The following is a 23193-nucleotide window of genomic DNA, read 5'->3' as shown; positions in this document are numbered from 1 at the left end:
CGAGAGAGGCGAGACCAATGGCGAGGAAGCGAGACGAGACGAAAGCTCTATTGGACACTCTCGCGCTCGGCATGTCTCGGAGTGTCACGCCAAGTGTGTACAGCCGGCATAACAATACTCACCGTGTTTTCATTTACTTTTCGAGCGAATGTTTCCTGCGCACATAGAATTAATGTCCATTGGGGCACAGCCAGGCTCGAACCTATGACTCAGGGATGAATGTCGTACTCTGAAGCCACTAGGCACTAGGCCAACACTGCTCTCTTATTTAGGTATAAAAATAATTTGACAGCGTTACTAAGTGAAATTTAAAGCAATCACTCATATAAGTATATGTAATAATAATAAGTCTTTATTCATTTTAAGTTGGTACATCTTTCTTTTCATAGTGTAAGATTTGGGAACCCTTTTAAGTAAATATACCTGTGTTAGGGTTCCCAGCTCTTCCATAACAAACTTAATTACTTAAAATAATTTAACCAATTCATTTCCTTTTTATTTTTTACTTCTTAAACCGTTATCATCACACCTGATTGTGTGCATGAGTAAGTGTGTGAGAGAGTGAATGAGTGATGATACCTATATGAGTTATATAATGTTTACAGCCATCCAAACAATTAATATATTAAATATACTAAAATTTGTCTTGTAAAATCAGGAGGATATTTAAAATACATTTAAAAATCCATCTTATGTAATATACAGATAAAAATCTATTAAAGTGTTTTCAAAAGGGTTCCAAAATATGGCGCTGTAAATCAATGATATCGGACCCCGAAAGACCGGGGTACTCTGGAACCATTAAGACCCATTCGATCGAGAAATTTCCATTACATGTTTTATCACTACGAGGGTATTGTAAATTGAACTGGATTCGATTATAAGTGCTACTTGATTGAATATTGCGGTTATATTCAGTTATGGATTCGTTATATTATTATTATTTATAAGTTTCTCAATATCCCTGAATTTTGTGGTTAGGGACTTTATTTTTTACAAATATATATATATAAATTTCCTAATTTTTCAAAATTAAAATTCAAAATCATATATATTTAGGTACACTTATGAAAATCAAAGAAGAAACAACATATACATACGTTGCAGCCAATTAGCTTAATTAGCCGTTCAATTAACAGCCTAGCCGTTTAACTAACGGCCTGAAAGATATTTAGTCGTAGCGTTTGTTACAAAATATAATAAACTGGTTGGCTAATACTAAGGCCATTCCTATGATAGACATTATTTGGCAGATATAACAAAAATGTAACATTTGACACACAAAATATTTATTTTAAATTAAATTGCTTGAGTCTAATTCAAATTATTGTCCAAACAAGTGTCAGCCATCATATGACCATAATAAATTTTAGGGAATCCAATATTTAGATTGTTTTTTTAAACATTTTGTACAGTTATTTATATTTTTTGCAACATATACGGACCCGTTTCCCAAAATGTAGGCCGACAGCGTAGGTTAATCTTTGTAGATCCCTTTTTTGTTTGTATGTCAAGAGAACCCATGTCATTTGATTTTTGTAATTTGACAGCGTCTAAATATCCGTAATTTAACTTAATTATATTATCCTTATGTTTGATCCTTGAAGATACAGAAATTTATATTATATTTATAAACACGTCATTAAATATGCCAAACAAAAATAATTTGGATAACAAAAGAAAGCACAGAATTTCTATGGACTGCACCTTAGATGTATTAAATTATTATGTATAATTATATATGTTATTAATATATATATATTATGTATGTATAAATTATTAAATTACTCTATCAATTCAAGTATTAAAAATCGTAACATTAAGATTTGGTGTAAAAAACGGATTTTGTCTTGAGTTGACGAAAAATTACTTATCTAAACTTATATAATTTACTTAGCAACCATGTCTAACCGAGTGAAACTATAGTCTGTACAAGTAGGTACATAAAAGTATATTTCCTTAACATAAGCTAAACAAAATATTGAATAATTTTTCCTTTTTTTTTTAATTTAAAAAACAGGAGGCTCATCTGATGGTCAGTAACACCGTCGCCAGGCCGGAAAGCTTGAAAATACGTTGCAGGCTTAATACTTACTTACATCACACGTTTGTTCAAAATAAGAATTAGATGTACCACAGACTATTAAACAATGCGCTACCAATGAACTGACGCAAAATAGCACGATTACTTTAATAAATTTTAATAATTATACAAACTACTATAGAGCAAAGATAATAGAATGTTAAAATTAACCCCACAGAACTCGCACGTTAACTCATTGTCTCAACAGTAATAGTTATACCTCAAGTGGAATACCTAATTTTCGTGCATCGCGGTGTTCTAAGCTATTCCGTGTGACCCGAATAATCCTGGAATTGGCGCAGTCAAATATTTTAGAACGGAGCAGTTTGAAACATAATTTCTAAAGTTAATAAAACTAACTTTTGTCTAAACTTTGATATCGGCCATTTTGTTATTGCTGCACACTTTGATATTAGCTGGGCCATTGTGTCACCTAGTAGGTAAAGTTTTATTTTGGATTTACTTTGTCAATGTGTGACTGATTTTATGATTAAACATGATCATTATTGCCAGTTCTTCTCTTCTATTCTATGCCCTTGATTTGAGAACCGGCAGTAAATGTAAAATTTGCATTTCATATACATTTCTGTTTTTGACCTTAAGTGTACATTTTGTTTCTATATGGATAATTGATTTTGAATTTAAATGATTTTTTTCCATATTATATATAACCTGGCCATCTCCTTAGAGGAATTCCACTAACACCTTTTTATAAATGAAAAAGGTTGTTCTTATTATTAGCCTTATGATAAACAGGTGACCTATTTATCTGCTATTTTGTTACACAATTTGTTATATCGTTTTATCATCTGTGGTTTTTAGTTAGAATTGTATAGGTGTTATATAATTATGTTATATAATTATTAAGGATGTCTCTGTTTGGTTTCCCAATAAATAAATAAATAAATAAATATAGGTGTAACAAATATCATATATATAATATGACATTACATATTTAATTGTTAATAAATAAAAATCAGTTACAAACAGAGAGTTTATTTTACTTATAACAATAACAATTACATAAAGTTAAGCAAAATTCTATTCATAGACAATCTACACTTTTAAATATATACAGTGAAATTGCAACTTAATTAAAACATAAGTTAATATAACAGCACCTAGTACCTACATATATTCACATTAACTTCACATTTTTTTACAAATATTAATCGACTACAATATTAAAATTTAGTCTAACACCGACAGAGAATTACAAAATACGAGTTTTCATCATCGATTCCACCTGGAAAAAAAAATATTATTAATATTTAAAAATAACAGCGTTCGTCTTCTTGCACAAGATTGGGAGAAAAAATCTCAAGATAGGGAGAGTTTAAGGAGGCCTATAAACTATAACATGTCCTTGATATATGTATAATTATTTTTGTGTAATATTTTAAATGAAAAAAATAATTTGTAATAAGAATAAATGTTTAATGGAATAAATGAGGCTTTATTATTATTTTTATTATATAAAAATATTATTTATAATGTGACAACCAAAAAAGACAACCAATGTTGGTTGAAAGTACCTTAGGTCGAAATTAAAACTAGATTTAGTGCTTCATTGTTTCAGAGCCGATATTTAGTGCGTATTCTGCACTAAATAAAGCACCTAAAAAGTAACTGACAGAATAACGTATTCGAACAAAAATAGTAAAATATTTAAAAATTGCAACCATAATATTGCATTTTATAGGCTTATATTTAAATAAGTTTCTCTTAATTTTGTTTATATCAGAACAATTACGTTATTTATAAAAAACACTCATCTCTGTTGTTAGTATATTTATCGTTAATAAAATAGAAATACTATTTCATATAAATGGAATTAATAATTGTCTGCATTTAATTATGCACGGGTAAACGTCAAAGTAAGGGAAATTTTGATATAATTAATAACGTCAAAAACAGCGGTTTGAGCATACATTTCCGATATGAAATTTTAAATTTAATTTGTGACATTTTACATTTGACATTGGTAATGTCAAAGATTCATAGATGGGTTAGTAATATGTTTAAATCATCAATCAATCATCATTTGAAGATCTTTCTTTTGTTTTACGCACACATTTAAAATGACAGTTGTTTTCAAAGGGTTTTCAATGGTTATACAATAAATTTTCGTACCACCCGTTTCACAGATAGTAAGGTCTTGAACTGTCTTAAACGTTATTTCCTTTTCAACAGAAAATCTATATATTTATACATATATTTCTCACCGAAAGAAACATAATGCAATGTTAACAGTTATGACATCTTATTCTTTAAAAATTATATATCTTATAATCAGAATAACAGACTGTCAACTAAGCACGCCTGTCATCAATGTAACTTTAGACAAGTCATCTGTTTCTGTTCGAAATAATTGAACGCAACTGTCATCTGGATGACCTAAAATAGGGTAGTTCTATTGTCTGTACATAATGATTTATCTATGGTTGATTAATTAAAGAAATAAATCGTTTGTTTGGAACGACAGTGCTACATTCAGATTAAAAAACTAATTATAAATAAAAGCCTGCAAATGTTATATTAATAGTCATGATGTCAAAAAAAAACAGTTAATTATAAATACCTATAAAATTATAATTCTCTTTTAATGTTATTACTAGTTCTTGTGTTTCGCGTACCATTGAATTATTAACGCCTGAAACAAAGTTTATATTGATTTGCTCTTAATATCGAACATTGTCAGCAAGTGTTGTCTGCGAGTTATCGGTAAAGTCCCAATACAGGCCACGCCAGGACTTTATTACTTAGAAATGTTTTCCTTTGTGAAACATTCAAACTATTGTGGGAAGCTTTCGCTTGAGCTTTTGTTTATTTCATATTGAAAATTTATTGTTTTAAAATTCTTTGAATTCACTAAACAATGTTAATGTTCATATATTTATATCTGTTAAAGATTTGATTAACTGTTTAGTAGGTACTTAACAAACCTAAGATAATACATACATATGTATATTATAATACATTTATCTTTAGTTTAATTTGTTAACTATAAATGTTGTTAATTAAATGTCCCCGTTCTTTGATTAAACTAAACATTGGTTTTGTTCAGGGGCATAATTCCACGCGCAATAGTGCAGAACTGCAGACATTTCCGGGAAGACCGGGAGCACAAAACGCTGCCTGTGTAAACAATTGTTTTACAAAGAAACAAAACAACAAACAAGTGACACCTCCCAATAACTAAGCAAACGATATATATACATACCGGTATAAAAGTATTAAACAGATTGCTTGTATAAATGCGCTCGAAATAAGCTCCGTTTGACCTGAAAATTTACATACAATTACGTTAAGAAATGTTATGGCTAAAGATATAGTCAATTAGGATTGAAAATATATGCGATGCATATGAAAAGAATCAAAGAAAAAATATTCTTTCCTAAAATATGACTTGCTTTTCATAATTTAAATTAATCGAATGCTGTGTATAAAATTTCAGTAAATAAACTGATTTCTATACATTAGTTCTATTATAGCACACAAAATCACAAAATAATATAGTATAAATGATATAATATATCATAATTGTAAATAGTATTGTATTTTAAATCATAAAATTGAGTATAAAACGATTAGAATATATTTAAAAAAATAAATTAATTTCTAAAATCCCTTTTCAGTTTCGCTTGCGTAGCTGAACGAAATCCTTTCAAATTATATGGATCGAAAACGCCACGTCATCATTTTTCGAGGATTAGAATTGATTTCATTGGTTTATTAATTTTATATTACCCTCTAGATTGGATTATTCCCGTATAATATATTATACATTACGTATTATCAAATTAATTGGAATATCATTGGAGTTTTTAATACTAAATACCTGTTTGGAAAAATATTACTAACTCATTCCTAAATCAGTACAGGTTTTAACGAGGTTAGAGGTTTTTACGGATAACAAATCAACAATGTTACTATATCAACATAACAACATTATATTTACATCACAATTAAAAGTTTCCAGAGAAAAATAAAATAAATGGAGATAAAGAATATAAATGGGCGGTCGTACTGCTAAAATTATTAATACCAGATAACTCAAAGATAAATATAAAATAAAATAATACAGAAACTTAAATTGCAACGAAACTACTTATATAAAACACATACAAGTAAAAATAACACTATTGTAAGAATATTGTTGGTATTACGGACCTAAATTTCATTGAACGTTTAAGTTTAAATTATTATCTAAATTAAAAAGGGCTTTTGAAAGCTACAATAATTAGTATTAATACAAAATTTTCCCGCCATCCAATTAACCAAACAATACTACAGAATATAAACCTTATTCTGATTCAGAACTATTATATAGTCTATGTCTCTAATCCCGCTGAAATAAAGATTACATTAACAAGTGCAGCTATAACAGTTTACCAGAATTGGAGTCCCGGCTTCCCATTACGGGTGCAATCTGTGGTCGCTCCTCATCCAAAATGAGTATTCCACTGTTGGTCCATACAGACAGAATGCGTGCCACACATGTCACGTTTAAACGACCCTGCACAGATAATATTAAATAAGATTTACAGAGCTATAATACCCATAGAGTCCTAATAGTTTATAACAAGGATTTTAATTGAATGTGGAATAAAGAGTATGTATACCAATATAAGTTTATTGAGTACTAGCAATATATTTCGAAACAATTTATTATTATTATTATTATTAGATATAAATAAATAATAATTACATACATAATAAAAACTACTGCAAATTTGGTTATTGTATCGTAAAAAAACATAGTTTAAAATTTAAATAAAGGTGTTGTTATTTTTAGTTGTATACAAATCAATATAGATTACGCACAGCTACTGATTTGTTTATTATATTAAAAAGTTTATGTTTTAGTTTGTTTTTTGGTTAGAAATCAAAAATATTTTTATGTTTGAGTCTCTATTATCTCTATAATTGAATAATACTATTCAAAATACATGAAAAAAAAAACTACATTTATTAAATTATGACAGGTTTAACTAAAAGACGCAGATAATATAAAATAAAGTATTTATATTTAATCTTTCGGGTACTGTGTTCCTGAGTATATGTGGTTCTGCCAAATGAAGTCTATAGATTAGATTCTGTGTAAGTGAAACAGCGCAAGCTCTATTACGTCATTGGTTTGGATTCCAAATTGGGCCAGTCTAGTTAATTATCCGAGACATTGGACACTGGATTTTAGCTACTAAAGATATTTAGAATAAATTTTTAACTATACTATTTGATTAAATAAAGGTACTGTTCCTTTAAAGAAGAACAGGGTAAGTTCAAAGACTTTTTTTTCAGGAGGCAAATGGGCCGTAGGCTCACCTTGTCAGAGGGTTCGCAATTGAATTGCCATTGTTAATCATCATCTATATATGTATATAAAATTCTTGTATTGTGCCACAAGAATTTTAAGTTAGTTACGATAATTCTCCGAAACAGCTCGACCGATTCTTATGAAATTGACTATGCATATTCAGTAAATCTGAGAATCGGTTACTATCTAACTTTCAAACCCCTAAGCGATAAGGGGATTGTTTTTATGATTTATTTTTACAATTTCCTATATGAAATGTTAAAATTATATTAAGAAATTAGATTCTTTGATAACCTCTTCACAGAAAAGGGTCTCCCGACTTTACATTACAATTTTTAGTTACATTCTTGTTAACATGAGGTTAATTATTATTTTTTTTAATCAGGAGGCAGGCACCTGATGTTATGTTAGTCCGCCCATGGACACTCACATTAATCTTAGACTCGCAAGTACCTTGCCATTCATTAAATAACTAATTATGAATAGTCAAACTCATCTATATTTAATGTTTTCATATTTCTCAATTATTCGGAGTAAATTATTTATTATTCATTTTGAATTTCAAATTCTATTCGAACTTAGGTCGACCGTGTTTTACAGTATTAAAGTTTATAGATTAAAAAGGTGGCAACACCCAAAGCCTCTTTACGGGAAAACGGAACTGGGACCCATTAGCTTGTTATTGTCCGGTTACTTCAAAGTTCTTGTTAGCAGTTTAAAATCAACACTTATAAATGAGAGTCAGATTGTTAGTTCTATACTATTATTTATTTATTTCTAACACTTCGTTGCATTACATGAAAGGAAAAAAAATGAACATAATTTAATGAAAAGCAACTGGCGGCCTTATCGCTTTCCAGCGATTTCTTCCAGCAACCACTGGTAAAGGAAAAAAAAACATGTATTAAATTATATAACGTAGGCAAGAAGTACAAAAATACATATTGCAAATACAATAAGAAGGAAAAAGACAAACTTAACAGGAACAAAAAGAAAAAGAATATATATATGTTATTAGTTGTTGAACTTAAAAAAAATATTCAAATTATGGCGTCAGATTTAACTGCCTAAAATGTGACAACGGGACCAGACTACCGCCTTCATTATATAGATAACATCGCTCAATACCAGGACTTTGAGAACTCTTAAATCACTATCTAGGCTACACCTGGAGAAGAGTCACTAAGGATAGTACAGTGGAAAGGGTAACTCCTCTTTGCCAAGAGGCATACCAAACATCGAGATATACTTAAGTCACAGAGCTTCGGAATAAAAAGGCTACTTTATTATTTTTATATAATGTGGCAGCAATTTTGATTGTTAATGTTTTGAATTAAAGCACTTGTCTGTGTGTTTGTTTGTGGCATCGTTCTAAACGACGATTATGATGCAGTTTTGACGTAACGTCTTGTAATTCTTGTAATTGTCTTGTAATTAGATGGCTGCACGCACGAAAAAACATGACACATGCGGCGTTACTTCGCTCTGAGGCGTTCCATTTAAGGCGTGCAAGCGAGGGTGCGAAACGAGCGACAAAGAGGTGCAATCGGCCTCCGCGTTCGACAGCGTTCGTTCGTTTAAAAATTGACATAATTGTATTTATGCGTACAAATAAATGTAACTTGATCAATTCAATTGTGATTTCCATATACCTCCTTCTCTATACCTATACAAATTATCTATCAAACAAATTAAAACAAAATTTTCTTTAGAAAAGTGCAACCACATTTGTATTTTCTTATGACGTTGTCACGTGATATATATATATATCACGTATATATATATATATATATCACGTATATAGTTATAGTTGTATATATACGTATAACTATAACTATTGTCAGTTAACCGACTTTACAGACAACCGTTTTTCTTTTCTTAAAAAGCTAAGACGAACTATTATGTAGAACTGTAGGAGTTTCAAGCGTATTAACTACGGCAGAAATGTTATACGGGTAATAGGTACATATTAAATTTATACACGTTTGACCTAACTTTATTTATTCTGGTCACAGCTAAACTGATGTTGGAGCTTGTCGGGGATTACTTAAAACATTTAATATTATTTTAACAGGCCCTGTGATTTTGAATTTTATTAACGCTCTGAACACAATAAAACACTTGAGAATATGTTAAAAAAGTAACGTGTGACGTGTAACGCTAACCCGATCCAGCTAACTTCCCCACAGTGGAGAAACCTGCAGTAGACAATGCACAACTCCCAAGGGGACTTTTTGTATGGAAAAAGTCGTTTGGGTTCCCGTACCGTCGGGTATTAAATAGTTTAAAGCTAAAACGCAAATTACGAACAACTGTATTATTATTTAAACTAGTCTGGCCATAAGTTCCGTTACAAATGTAAATGCATTTTCTTAACATTTTAAATATTTGAATTTGGAATACGTATATTATTTCAAAAACTTCTTTGGAATGTGACCGATATTTTCTTCGTGTCAATTGTCAAATTATAATATTCGTACTAAAGCAAATAGGATTGCAGTGATCGCCTTGCACAAAATGGGTATGGAGCCGTCGGTCATATTCCAGACACTTTAAACGCTTGGTATTAGCTGTATGTTCGTATAAAGTACTATCAACAGATACAACGACACTTCGTCTGTCGAAAACCAGAAAAATCGGAACGGCTTTAAAGCCAGAATTTGTCGAAACCCCATTAGGAAGCAAAAAAGTCTTATCGCGAGAAATGAAGAAGTTCGTAAAAAGTGGGCAACACTTGCGAGCTTTCTGGCAATGTGACCATGGGTATCACTTACATTAGATGAGCCTTCTGTAACATAAAAAAATAAAAAATTCCAGCCTCATTAAAATTATGTTTCCCTACATTTTATGTGTCATATTTGAAACTCAACAAGCGCTCAGCGTAATTAATGCTTGTATACTGTTTTGTTTCACTTCTCTGTTCCATTGAACTTTAGTGTAAGGTTTATTAAAGGCATTGTTTTAAAATCTTTGCAAAGTATTTTTTTACGTTAATTAAGCTAAAGGCACGTTTAATGCCTACATTATTTTTCATTTTACGCACGATTTAATATTGTCTTATCCAGCGTTCAAAACACGGCTGTACCACAAAATTATTACTAGGTGAACGTTGTAAGGAAATATTCAAAATTTTGGGCAAAGACTACTTAGAGATATATACTACGACTACACAGAAAAATGTTAATATTCAAACAAATTCATGTGTTAGCTACCTACACATTAAAATAAGTTTTCGTCGAGGCAGAATACGAAATTCCACCCCGATACACCTCGACGTCCGCCGTTACACAACTGCGCGTTTTTCAAGGCAGTTTTTACCGTGCACCACCACTTTTTGGAACCAGCTGCCCCCTGAAGTATTTCGAACCAATTCGAAGGTTCTTAGGGTCCTTCAAGAAAAGAGCGTACCAATTCACTCTCGAGGCACCCGCGAGCCCTCTGGCATTGAGAGTGTCCATGGGCGATGGTATCACTTAACTGCAGGTGAGCCTCCTGCCCGTTTGCCCCTTGTTCTATTAAAAAAAGTTGTTCTAGATGATAATTTTTCTTTTGTACATATTAATAAAGCAAGCGTAATTAATAAAATTTGAATACCTTTTGAAAATGTGACGATTGCACTCTGATTATAAGTTGACTGAAAGACGATGTCCTATTAGACTTTTCTTCCTCAATATTTGTCTTATTATCGTATCTAGTTGCACGGGTAGTGCCTTCATACATATTATCTATGCGTACGTCAACCGTAACCGACTCCTCGCCTGTATCCCAGGGGCTGAAGATAATTCTATTTGCATCTTCTAATGAAGCGTCGCTTATAACTTGCTTCCGGTATGCATCAGGTGGGGGTATATCTAGCCCTTTCACCTGTAATAAAGTCAAAGTCAAAATAACTTTTTATATATAACTTACCTATTCATATACGTAAAAAAGTACACGTATGAACGTCACAAAAGAAGTTACATTAATTCTTAATTTACATTTATAACCAGTTTGCAAGTCAACGGCGTAAAGCGAGCAAAAAGAACTGGCAAGAAACTTTCCACCACTCCTATTAATTGCTATGTTTTGAGTTGTATAAATTGTTTAAACTGGAGCAACATTAATCCCAAGGATTAAGATCATGTAAATAAAGCAATACAGATTTCTTGTATAACTTATTTATCCATATCTTTAAATACGTTTCACAGTAATGGGATTTTACATAACACACGTAAAAAAGTCTTCCGAAGTTACAAGTTTGCTTATGCTTTGGTCGCCTGGCACATAAAAATTAATAAAAATAGCCAACGGTACTTAAAACATTGGTACAAAACTGTTTTTTTTAATTGCAAAAGAGCCACATTAGAATGACATTTCAAATGGCAGAGTTGATCTAAAAATATTAATTTTAAATAAATAAATACAAATTTATTATAAATAAAATTTAGGTTACGTTAATGCTGAGCCAGGGCTAGTAACGACCGCAACACACACACACACATTACACACTTAACAGTAGCTTATTGCTTCTTCCTTTCGATTTTTTTTATTTTTTTTGTGTATTTCGTTAGTAATAAATGAAATGAGTATCGTTCATAGATATTTATATTTCAAATAAATTATATTTGAATGAGTTCTACTCGTAATACCACAGAACATTGTCATTAAAGTTATATGTAATTATAAAAGCAGAGCATCTCTTAACTAAAACACCTTTGAACTCTCTAGATGTTCTTACGCCATTGATTTAACTTGAATTTATATTAAATATATACAGATTTTATGGCAAATGAAGACTTATTAATTCCGCGCAAGAGCACTGGAAGTACAAATCAATATTATAAACAATAATTAGCTGTCAATTCCATACAAATTATCGCCATTAATGAGTTCGTATTTTAATTATCAGTGTAGCCGTGTTTTGTTTGTTGAACTACGTTCGCCCGGAGCTCAGATCAGAGAATCGTTTCCTGTCAATCACTGTTTCAGAACATTAATTACGTACCAGTCATATTCGTACAATAAACGTTGAATACTTAAAGAATGTTTTGTCACAGTTTGACTGATTAAGACATTTAATAACCCTGTTAATTACAGAATTTAAATATAAAGTTTCCGTAAACCGTGGAAATATCCCTTTAACTATAACTTAGCTTATGTTAACATGACAATTTCTCCCAATGTTTTCTTCGTTTGTATCTTTTAATTTTCAACACTAAAAATATTATAGTGAATCCTTATTTGCACCTACAGTTTATTTAATTTTCAGGCCATACAACATTATTGAATTTAATATATTTCCAAGAAGAATACATGGCTAGCGCTGACAGACAATAATTTGTTTTGTATACGTATAAATACTATATTTATTAAGGAAATTCTTTAATCTTAAAAATAACATTTAACACAAAATAAATATAATCCACAAATTGTAAAAAAATTGTATTATACTGTTAAGCTTCCAATAGACTAAAGTGCTATAAAGGGTATAAAAATGTTATAAGCGTTAGTTACCTCATAACCATTTAGAAGCCAGGTGAGGTTAGCGGGTGGGTCAGCCGCAGGAGACGTGCAATTCGCACGTAACATATCCCCAACGGAGTACCAACTCTTTTGTGCTCGAACTATTGGCTGCGAGTCCGGTAACTCTGTGGAATTGAACGTTTTTACTCGTTAAATTAGTTGGATATTGTCGTATAATAAAACTGCATTCTTATTTAAGACTCTATTCCAGCACGAATTGTTGGAATTTGAGGGGGTGGAGTAGAGACAGCAGACTGTGACTTTGAAAATGGAATTGTCAGCTCGCTCCGAAATAAATAAAAATATTTTTGCTAAAGTTTTGCAACAATATTATCCAAGTTATCTAACAGCTCTCAACACATCTGCTCATCTAGCTGACTTTTTTCAGGGGGGCAAACGGGCAGGAGGCTCACCTGATGTTAAGTGATACCACCGCCCATGGACACTCTCAATGCCAGAGGGCTCGCGAGTGCGTTGCCGACCTTTTAAGAATTAAATTAATTTATTTCTTTAATTTAATTGATTGCAAGTTAAAGAGTTATGAAAAATTGTAAACATACATTCATATTTATTTCCAACACACACACACATATGTGATATTTAAAATATTTTTTATCTACATAGTAATACTAATATTAATAATAATTGATAAATTGATACTTTGATTTTGTTTTGGAGTAACAAACTTTTGGGCTCTGGTTCAATTGCACAGGGGCTAATTAAAGATTTAAATAGATAGCCTGATAGATAGTACCGGTGATGTCAGAAATGGTGTTTTGGTGGTGAGGAAATGCCACCAGCATTAAAAGTACACTTTTTTTATTTTTTTCATTTTGTATTAACTAGAAAAATGTATAAAAACAATTTAATTGAATGAAGGCGATAACCAGATAGCCAAGTTGTTTGTAACTTTATAAGTTGTTGCATTAAAAATTTGGGTTAAAGAATATTATCATCAAACAAAACTTAACATGTTACAGCATTGACATGTCGTTAAACAATGTAATTGGTTTTTTGAAAAACGAATTTCAATTGATCAATGCGTTCAGTATTCCAATCAAAACTTTCTAGGCACTTCAATCTAAAAACGTGTCGAATGATTTTTCACCTTTAATCAAGCTATAACCAATTATTATTATTTCACAAATATAACTTTTTTAAAGTCTGTCACTTAGTTTAAACATTATCTATACCTAAAGTGAGAGCTTTTTTATATATCAAATATATTGAGTCCTTTATTAAGTATTGGCTTTGCCCTTGTCTCCGCCGTATCATGCCACATCGTGTTACAGTAAAGAGAAAAGCAAATTCTTAAAAAAAAAAAACAAATAAATAATGCCTTGGGATTATTTATTAGGTTTTTGCATCTGTTTCGTGTTCAAGGTTTTCCAAAAGGGCAGAGCCTTCTGTGCCTGAAACATGCCGTCGACGTTTTTGTAAGACACTCACGATATGAAATAATTATGCATACAAAAGGCGGGATTCAAACCTACGACCTATGAAGCCGCAGAAGCTAGTATCCAACATTACTTAAAACAAAACTTTATAAATCATCGTAAGCTGTGCTATATTGCATCACTCGGCGTCTAATTATTTACACCTCCATTTTACTTAAAGCTCCCGCGGAAAGTTTAAAGTGTTTACATTCCTAACGCTTTTTGCCAATTCTAGTTAATGGAACGCTGAGTTCTCGTGTTTAATTCGAAACGGTTTAAGTATTTCAATACGACGTTATTGTTTCGAAATTAAAGTCTCCAAGATGTGTATTTTAAAAGCTTTGGCATATAACAGTAACTTAATCAACAGTTCTGTGATAATTGCGAGTAATGTGTGTGATTTTTTTTTAATGTAGTAGTTTTGTCTATGTAGTGTAATTGTATTTGATTCCTGGCCAATAACTATATAACAATCAGTACTATCTAATGACGAAATATTATTAATAAACAGTTGTAGTGCCGACGTATTATCAGGTTGCAATAACTAAAACCTTATTTTGTGTTTTAGTAAAAACTGGAGCTGGAAAAAAGTATCTAGACAGTATGATATATCGGGAAAAAAATGCTTTATTTATTTTTATTGTTACAGCATTTTTATTAAATTATATGCGGATTATCTATGCTCCTGGACATTGCAGTATATTTTCTGTGTTATATACTCTATATATATACCTCTATATTATATAAAATTCTCGTGTCACAATGTTCGTTCCTGTAATCCTCCGAAAAGGTACAACCGATTCTTATGAAATTTTTTATGCATATTTAGTAAGTCTGAGAATCGGCCACTATCTTTCATACTCCTAAGTGATAATTGATGTCTACACCAAAACATTTATTTTTAATTTTTATACAAAATTGTTTATTTTTATGTTTTTTTAATACATACAACCCTTATAATCAAATACTTTTTTTTTCTGTTGGTTAAGAACATATAATTTGAACTCTGTGGTAAATATAGAGAAATCTTCTATTCTTATTTTTTCTTTGCTATGCTAGCAAAATGTTCAATGTTGGTATGTACTAAAAGGTAGGCTAGGCATTCAAGAGAAACAAATCTCGCGGGGACAGCTAGTATGTATGTATGTATATATAAGTGTATTAAATTAAAGTTATTACAATATGATTGTAGTTTTTCCATAGATGTAGTCAAAGCTACACAGAATATGCAGATATTTTATCAACTAGTAAAATCATTGTTTAATAGTGTTAATCAATCACATCGAGTAATTAGAAACAGCGAGGGCGTACAGTAATTGCCCGAAGCGTACTTGGAAAATGTAATAAATTGAAGCAGTGTGCCAAAGTTTGCCGTAGACTTGACACCGTGTACTGAAATTATATTAAGGACTGTCTATTCAAGTGTTATTAATTGCTAATGCAAATTGTAAATCGCTGTTGAGAAATAAAGAATAATACTGTCATTTGTTGTTTTATTTATGAAATTTATTCCCCGAAATATAAATATAGTATTTGGCCTTGTGACTTCAGCGTGTGACTCGTATCCCCGAGATCGTAGGTTCGATTCCCAGCTGCGAAAAAATATACTTCCTTTCTATGAGGGTATTTAACATTCGCTCGAACTGTGAAGGAAAACATCGTGAAGAAACCGGATTGTCAAATGGCACACATTTTTAATTTTAATAATCTAAAGACAATTGCATGCTAATTGTATTGTATTTATTACACTGGTATGAATTAATGTTATATGTGAAATAATGTAGCTTTATTTTAAAATTGCAACATAAGATGCTATCAATCTTTATCTTTCATGGTTGATTGCGGCTTCGACGCCTTCATCTATTACCGTTTGAACGAAGTGAACTTTGAAAAACTTCAAATTGAGGAAAGGTTGGCAACTACATGTTATTAGGAATATTATTAGATACTCAATGTTTGTACGAAAATTAGGTAATTTATACCTTTTCTTATTCAGGGATAACCAGAATGTTTAAAGTACAAAATACAAATCTGTCCTCTTTAATATAGAAATATTATAATGTTACTTGTATTTAAGTTGTACGTTAATACTGAAGTTATTTAATCTTAATATATATAAATCTCCTGTCACGATGTTTGTCCGCGATGGACTCCTAAACTACTTAACCGAATTTAAATTAAATTGGCACACCGTGAGCAGTCTGGTCCAGAGTCATCTCATCAGCCAAGCCATGTTTGTAATAAAATAGTGGCGTTACAATATTTGCTATATTTATTATATATTGGCCGAAGATTTCTGTATTTCTTTCGTGATTTTTCTTATTATACAGTGGTAGTATCCTTCTGGTCTGACCAACGATTTTTGCATCTTAGGTATGATTTTTCTCTCGATGTTTCAGTACAAACAAATGTTAAATACACAATTAGAAAAGCCTTTTGGCGCACAACCGATGTTCAAACCCCTAAGATGGGTTCGCATACTCAAGCTATAAGGCCAAACACCGTGCTTTCCAAGTTTGAAAAGCTAATACAAAAATCATGCCTAATAAAGTCGCGATACTAACAATAACATAATACGACCTTTTGTTCGTTATATTTATATTCTTATTTTCGTATCTTATACGCGTGTGTCGTATATTTTTTTATGAGTTTTTTTACATACAGTGTTTGTGATATTACTTCGAAATACTTTTGAATAGAAATATTCATAATATTTTTGGCCGTACCATAATTTTTAATTTATGTCATCATAGCAAAGCAATTTACTCCCGATTCGTAAGAAACTTACTCTAAATTACTTTGAAAACTAGTATTGTCTGTATGCCAAATATATAGACGTTGTGTTGAAAAATTACAGATAACATAAAACTGCGTAATTTGACCGATTATTTTGTTATAACAGGAAATTCGAGTCCGAAGTTTCTAGCTTCTTTGACATCTATCAGGCATTCGATAAATATTTGTACAGAATGCCTACTATACAATATATAATAATGACAGCCTTTAATTCAGATACAATTACATTTAAAAAAGATTTTATTTCAATCTTCTCTTAGAGTGTCTGTGTTTCCTTTTTGGCAAAAGCCTCCTCCAAATCCCGGCATTCCTCGGCACTGTGCCACTCTTGGTCTTGTACCAACTGCTGTTTCTTTTTTTTTGGTTTATCCACCGTCAAAGTTGACTCCCTCTTTTTTTAAGCTATACCTTGGGTACTAGTTTAATACTTTTTTTGCTCCACTTCTCAGTCCCTCTTGTCATGTGCCCCAGCCATTACTACTTTAGTTAATTTATTTGTATTGTAACAACTGTTACCTTAGTTATTTTCTGAAAGCTGTATTATTTATTTATACCTTACTATATAACAGTTGTCAAATGTAAGAGAACATGCGATGCAAAAAGTAAACGTACCTGATAGAAAGAATTTCACACCTTTCGTAATACTAACCTCTTTCTCTAATATTAAAGTATCGAAAATTGTGCAGTATCGATTACCTTCAAGCTAGTCCTAGATAACCTACTTTTAAAGCACCTTACTTACGTAAGTAGCATAATCTTCCAGTATAGGGACTTGCGACGATGCCTTAATCTATTAAGATTCTACGAAAAATACTTTCAAAGAGGTTAACAAACTTGACTGAAAAGATGGCAACTTCTTTGATGAGTGGCTTGGCAAAAGGGTAAACATTTTTCTATTTAGTAAATATTTTAATTTATTTCATTTTTGCTTGAATTTATACATTTCTTATATACGTACTTGGTACAAACACAATGTTTGTATTAGTATATATAATCGGTAAAAACTTATTTTTTCAACAATAAATTAATACTATAAGGAATCCTACATAAACATTTGGGTAAGTTAAATAACTAAAAAAGCTGAATTATTTTGCAGATTTACAGTTGAAAAACTGTAACTATCTTAACTTTATTCAGGGTGTTCGTATTACCGCACATCTTAAAACATTAATCAGTATGTGGTTCGAATTACCGCACATCTGACAGATTAATATACCTCCTATTTTTATCAAATAAAAGGAACTCAAATTGACGACTTAAAAGTACAAGAACAATCACTATAAACACTTTAAATTCTCACCTAAAACTAAAGCAATAACCATAAATTAAACAAGATAAACCTTAATCAAATATCCTGTGTTCTATACACCCATTTATTACCCAACAATAGTTCTAATTTACGGTTTTAGATAGCACAAAGTCGATTGTTAATATTTATACGGCCGATTGCTGGAACAACTAAATGCCAGTTATTGATTTAGTTTCCTAGAGTTCGACATCAAATCTTAACTAAGATTTTTAGATGTGTTTCTCATTTGTAAACTATGATATTGACAGCGATTATGATTTAAATAATCTTATTTAAATGATTTAGGGCAAACCTTTGTTTGGATTAGATAAAATGTGGCGCTATAACACGTGATCGAACATTTGTATATCTATATAGGTTGAATGTTAGGTTGAAAACTCATATCTTTAGTTTACTAGTGCAGCTTGCGTACATACACTACATACTATATATTATACAGATAATCCTGATATTTAATACATATAAATTTAAACACATATTTCATAGTTGGCAAGCTGTACATATATATATATATATTTTTTTTAGTATCAAATAGCTATATTACTAGATATGTTAATTTGCAGTAACAGTGTTGTAGACTCTAGCGTATGACTCTCAATCCATAGGTTTTGTTTGAATGCCAGATGTGTGCCAAAATACTTGTTTCTGTGTGTGCATTAAACACAGATGTTACTGATTATGTACTCCAACGGTGAAAGAATTCATTGTGAGGAAACCGTAATGACTTAAAATGGGTTGTGTGTCAGGGAATGTATAGAAAAGCAGGTTGATGAGGCCAAGACCTCACAGTTTTTTGGTAGGATTACAAAATTTATAGATGAAAGGGACTGGGCTAATTATGCTCTGATTTTGTTGAACCTATAAAATCTCTACTAAATATAACTTAAGTACCCGATAGCTCATAATGAACGTTTTCGAGTAGCGCTATTCGCCATCATATCGTATTTAATAGCAGGATTATATTCTCTCTTAAATCAGATATGTATAAGATGATGTTAATTTTAATTGGATTTCCCTGTCTTAAAATCTGAGAACACGTAACAATTAAAATAGCAAAAATATTAGGTAATGAAATAAAAAATTAAAGTCTTTCACGGTCTGCTTTCACAAGACACTTTCTTTTACGAACTAAAGATCTGTGGAATCGACTCCCGGTGGAGTTTTACCTTCAATTGTTTAAAGATCTAGATTATTCCTCCATCCATTAAGTAGGTTAGTAGTGTACATCGTATTCTCAAATAATTAGAAAATAATGTATATATAATAATAATATTAGTTTGTCTGCAAATATTAACATATAAAATGTATAATTGAATATTAGTTCATTTACATATCCATTGACACAATATTCTTAGTAATTGCGTCCATATTGAATTTTCAGTAAACATTTATTTTGCCAATCAACCCACCCACAGTATGAGCGTCAAAGATTGAATAAATATTTAAATTTGCGACGGGAATCAAATAATACATTTTGTGAACGGCAAAATGTACAATTTCTTTATTGAATTATTAGTAGGAAGTCTAGTCAATATGATTGTAAGGGCGTGCTGGTTCACTACACTTTTGAATAGCACAGAACTCTGAGTGTAAGTCTAGGCTCACAGCCTTTAAAAGGCCGGCAACGCACGCGCGAGCCCTCTGGCAGAGAGTGTCCGTTTGCCCCGTTCTATAAAAAAAACAGTCCCTCTAAAAAAAGAAAGTCATTTTGCAATAGAATATTTTTTGACTATCATCGCTGTTTTGCGCGAATTACACATCATAAAGCACTTGTGACTTAATCAATGTTTGTCAATTATCTCTCCTAGGCTAAAGGAAAAAACGAAAAAAATTTGTTGAGAAATATGGTTGAGCATATTCATGTTTATATGAATATGCTCAACCAAGAACAGGGCTAGGTTGACGAATATGACCCGGTCAATAATTTCGATGAGAAAGATTTAAAATATCCAATGGAATAAAGAAGCGTAATCCACAGTTTTGTATCGAAGAAAATCTGTCCTGTGGGAATTGTTACACAAGATACGTAATTCGAAACTTATTAAAATTATGTTATGAAAATGGTGGTTATACTTATGTGTTTTTTTTGTATCTATGGCATAAAACATTGTCCGTCAAACAGAATTAATATTCAAATCTCATAATTAGTAGTTGGGAAATTTTTATAAAAATCGTTTAACTTTACTTTCTCGATTGTAATACATAATTATAATTAAAAAAAACAAATAGATTTAAAAATAGAACGATATTTGAGCATAAAGTATTTACAGTGGCTCATAGTAGATGTTCTGGCGAGATCACAATCTGGATTACCTAAATATAACTGATGCTTATTACAATACACCCGCCTTATATTCTCTATAGGATCTATGGTACATTAAAATGTCCATCAAGGATAATTCATATTCATATCTCATATATAAAGTTGCGAAATTTTGACAGCAAAAATCCTTAAGTCTAACCGTATTTTCTCGATTGTAACATATTTAGGAAATACATACATAAATATACTTCTTCTATTTTAAATAAAGAACTAGTTTTAACAATAGAACGATATCTGAATTTAAATTTGTAAAGTATTTACAGTGGCTCATAGTGGATGTTGGTTTGAGATCTCAAAATACTGCCTGGATTACGGGCTATCAGTATACGAAATATACGCTACGGCCATGGAAACTCGTTCCACTAGTATACAGAAGTGTAGTATTAAATAGCGTATACAATTTCTGCTCTCTCTTTATTAAAAAGTAGCTTCTCCAACGAAGAATTTCTTACATAGAAAGTTATATACATTCAGTTTGATTTATTATAAAAATATGTCGTTGTCAGTATAATAACAGTTAAGCTATTTATAATTACGTTTCGTTATATGATTTTTTAACTGAGCCTACCTTTGTAGTAGCTACATACGAACACAAGGAACATTTTGCTATGCTTATCCAGAGACTGTTCGATTTTCCAGAATAAAAACTGAATTTTTAATTTTTTTTTTCATTATACTATAATGAAAAATTTATTACAATATTATACAATTTTTGTCTTTATAAAAACTTTTTTAGAGTACTAAGTAAATAAGTAGCGACATATTTAGCGTTTTATTTATATTTATATAGATAAACCGTAAATACTTTATTGTAATGACCAAAATACCAATAAAGTATTTACGACGCAAGAATCAAATCCGGGCTTAACCAGGGTTATTTAGAAACAAATTTATTAAAATACTACATATTTTGTTATTTTACACATAAAATATTCATTAATTTTGTCATTAAAATCGCCATCATTTATTCATATCAACAAGATTACGTAATATTTATAGCGATAATTAGCTGGAGCTGACACTAATAAGTTATTGCGGTACATTGATGTGCATAACCAAAAATTTAATTTTCACCTTAAGATTATTTATTCAACGTAACAATAAATTAACTCACCTACGACTCGCATATATGCACTTTTGTACACGGTATGAAAAAACGGTGCGTCAGCGGAGACCTCGCATCGGTAACGCCCACTTAGGCCTCTCGTGGCCCCTCGTAACACAACCTGCTGGGCTCCGGATCTTGATATCTACAACAAATACTGAAAGTATAACAACTCATATACTGTTGTATTTACTGAAAATGTTAAAATTAGTTCATCAATTCCTACACATGCTGGAAACCCGTTGTAGCGTATCGTAGATACGCACTAAAATGTACATACTATATGGTGTAGTATTTTCTATACGATTTTGATGTATGTGGCAATATAATTACAGGACACTAAGAAAAGAAGAAAACAGACGTCACTCAGAACAGACTTTTAAGATGAGTGAGCATGTATTTTTCCTATGAGCCTTTCTATAAGAATATAAATTAATTACCGTTGTTTGTGAAGAAATATATCAATTTAACAAAGATAAAAATGGGTTGTGATTTATAAAAATATAGAACATCCCATAAATGGTGACCCCGACGTGATAGGATCCTATACCATGTTCTTAATTCAAATTTACAAAATGGCTTGTAGAATTTATTCTATGTAATTAATTTTATAATTAAATACAACTTATCAGTGTAATGATGTTGGAATTTCATTCCATTTCACAGAAAAGCCGTTTAGATAAAAAAATATATGACGTATGGTACTTATATTAAAGTATCATTTTATTGGAAGATTGAAACGTTTTTTCTAGTATTAGACATTGGATTCAAATGAAGTTTAAGCAGCAAGTTGTAAAAAAATCCAATATCTATTTTAATTATTAATTTCTTATTGGAGATTACAACGACTATTGTTTTAGCGTTAACCAATCTCTCTACGCGTTATACGTTTTTGGAAATATGATAAAACTTCAAATAACTTTATTCATATAGGTAACCAAAGTACACTTATAAACGCCAATTCAGTAAAGATGCTAAATTGATTCTAAATTTACATTTAATACCAGTTTGCAATTCAAGGGCTTTCTTCTAATAGTTATAAATCATTAATTTACATAGACAGTGGTATACATTCAGTTTGATTTATTATAAAAATATGCAGGCAAATGTCATATTTATCATGATAATGTCAGTATAATAACAGTCATGCTATTTATAATTGTCAAGACTTTTGTTCTAAATACTCTTCCACAATATAAAGGCGTTACACTTTAAAAATATCATTCCGCCTGAAATAATTACATTGAATAGTTTGATTTAGTTTAACAGTTTTTTAAATACATCGTGGTACTTGGCACCCAATTTTTGATCCCTTGTTC

At 30.8% G+C, this 23193-nt stretch overlaps 1 protein-coding gene across 1 annotated transcript in view; it reads right to left on the bottom strand.

The window, feature by feature from the left end:
• Positions 1-3122: 3122 nt before the first annotated feature.
• Positions 3123-23193, bottom strand: part of LOC110999069 — a 52004-nt gene continuing 31933 nt past the window's right edge. Inside the window, exons 4-9 of the mRNA XM_022267956.2 lie at positions 21884-22019; positions 12897-13030; positions 10998-11267; positions 6479-6602; positions 5307-5367; positions 3123-3329 (exon numbers count right to left, since the gene is read on the bottom strand). Of these exons, the coding sequence (XP_022123648.2) occupies positions 3317-3329; positions 5307-5367; positions 6479-6602; positions 10998-11267; positions 12897-13030; positions 21884-22019 (738 nt within the window). The 3' untranslated portion in view covers positions 3123-3316. The remainder of the gene's footprint in view (positions 3330-5306; positions 5368-6478; positions 6603-10997; positions 11268-12896; positions 13031-21883; positions 22020-23193) is intronic.

Source organism: Pieris rapae, chromosome 10, assembly GCF_905147795.1.
Source record: "Pieris rapae chromosome 10, ilPieRapa1.1, whole genome shotgun sequence".
NCBI classification, from domain to species: Eukaryota; Metazoa; Arthropoda; class Insecta; order Lepidoptera; family Pieridae; genus Pieris; species Pieris rapae.
This window is presented reverse-complemented; position numbering and strand designations above follow the sequence as displayed.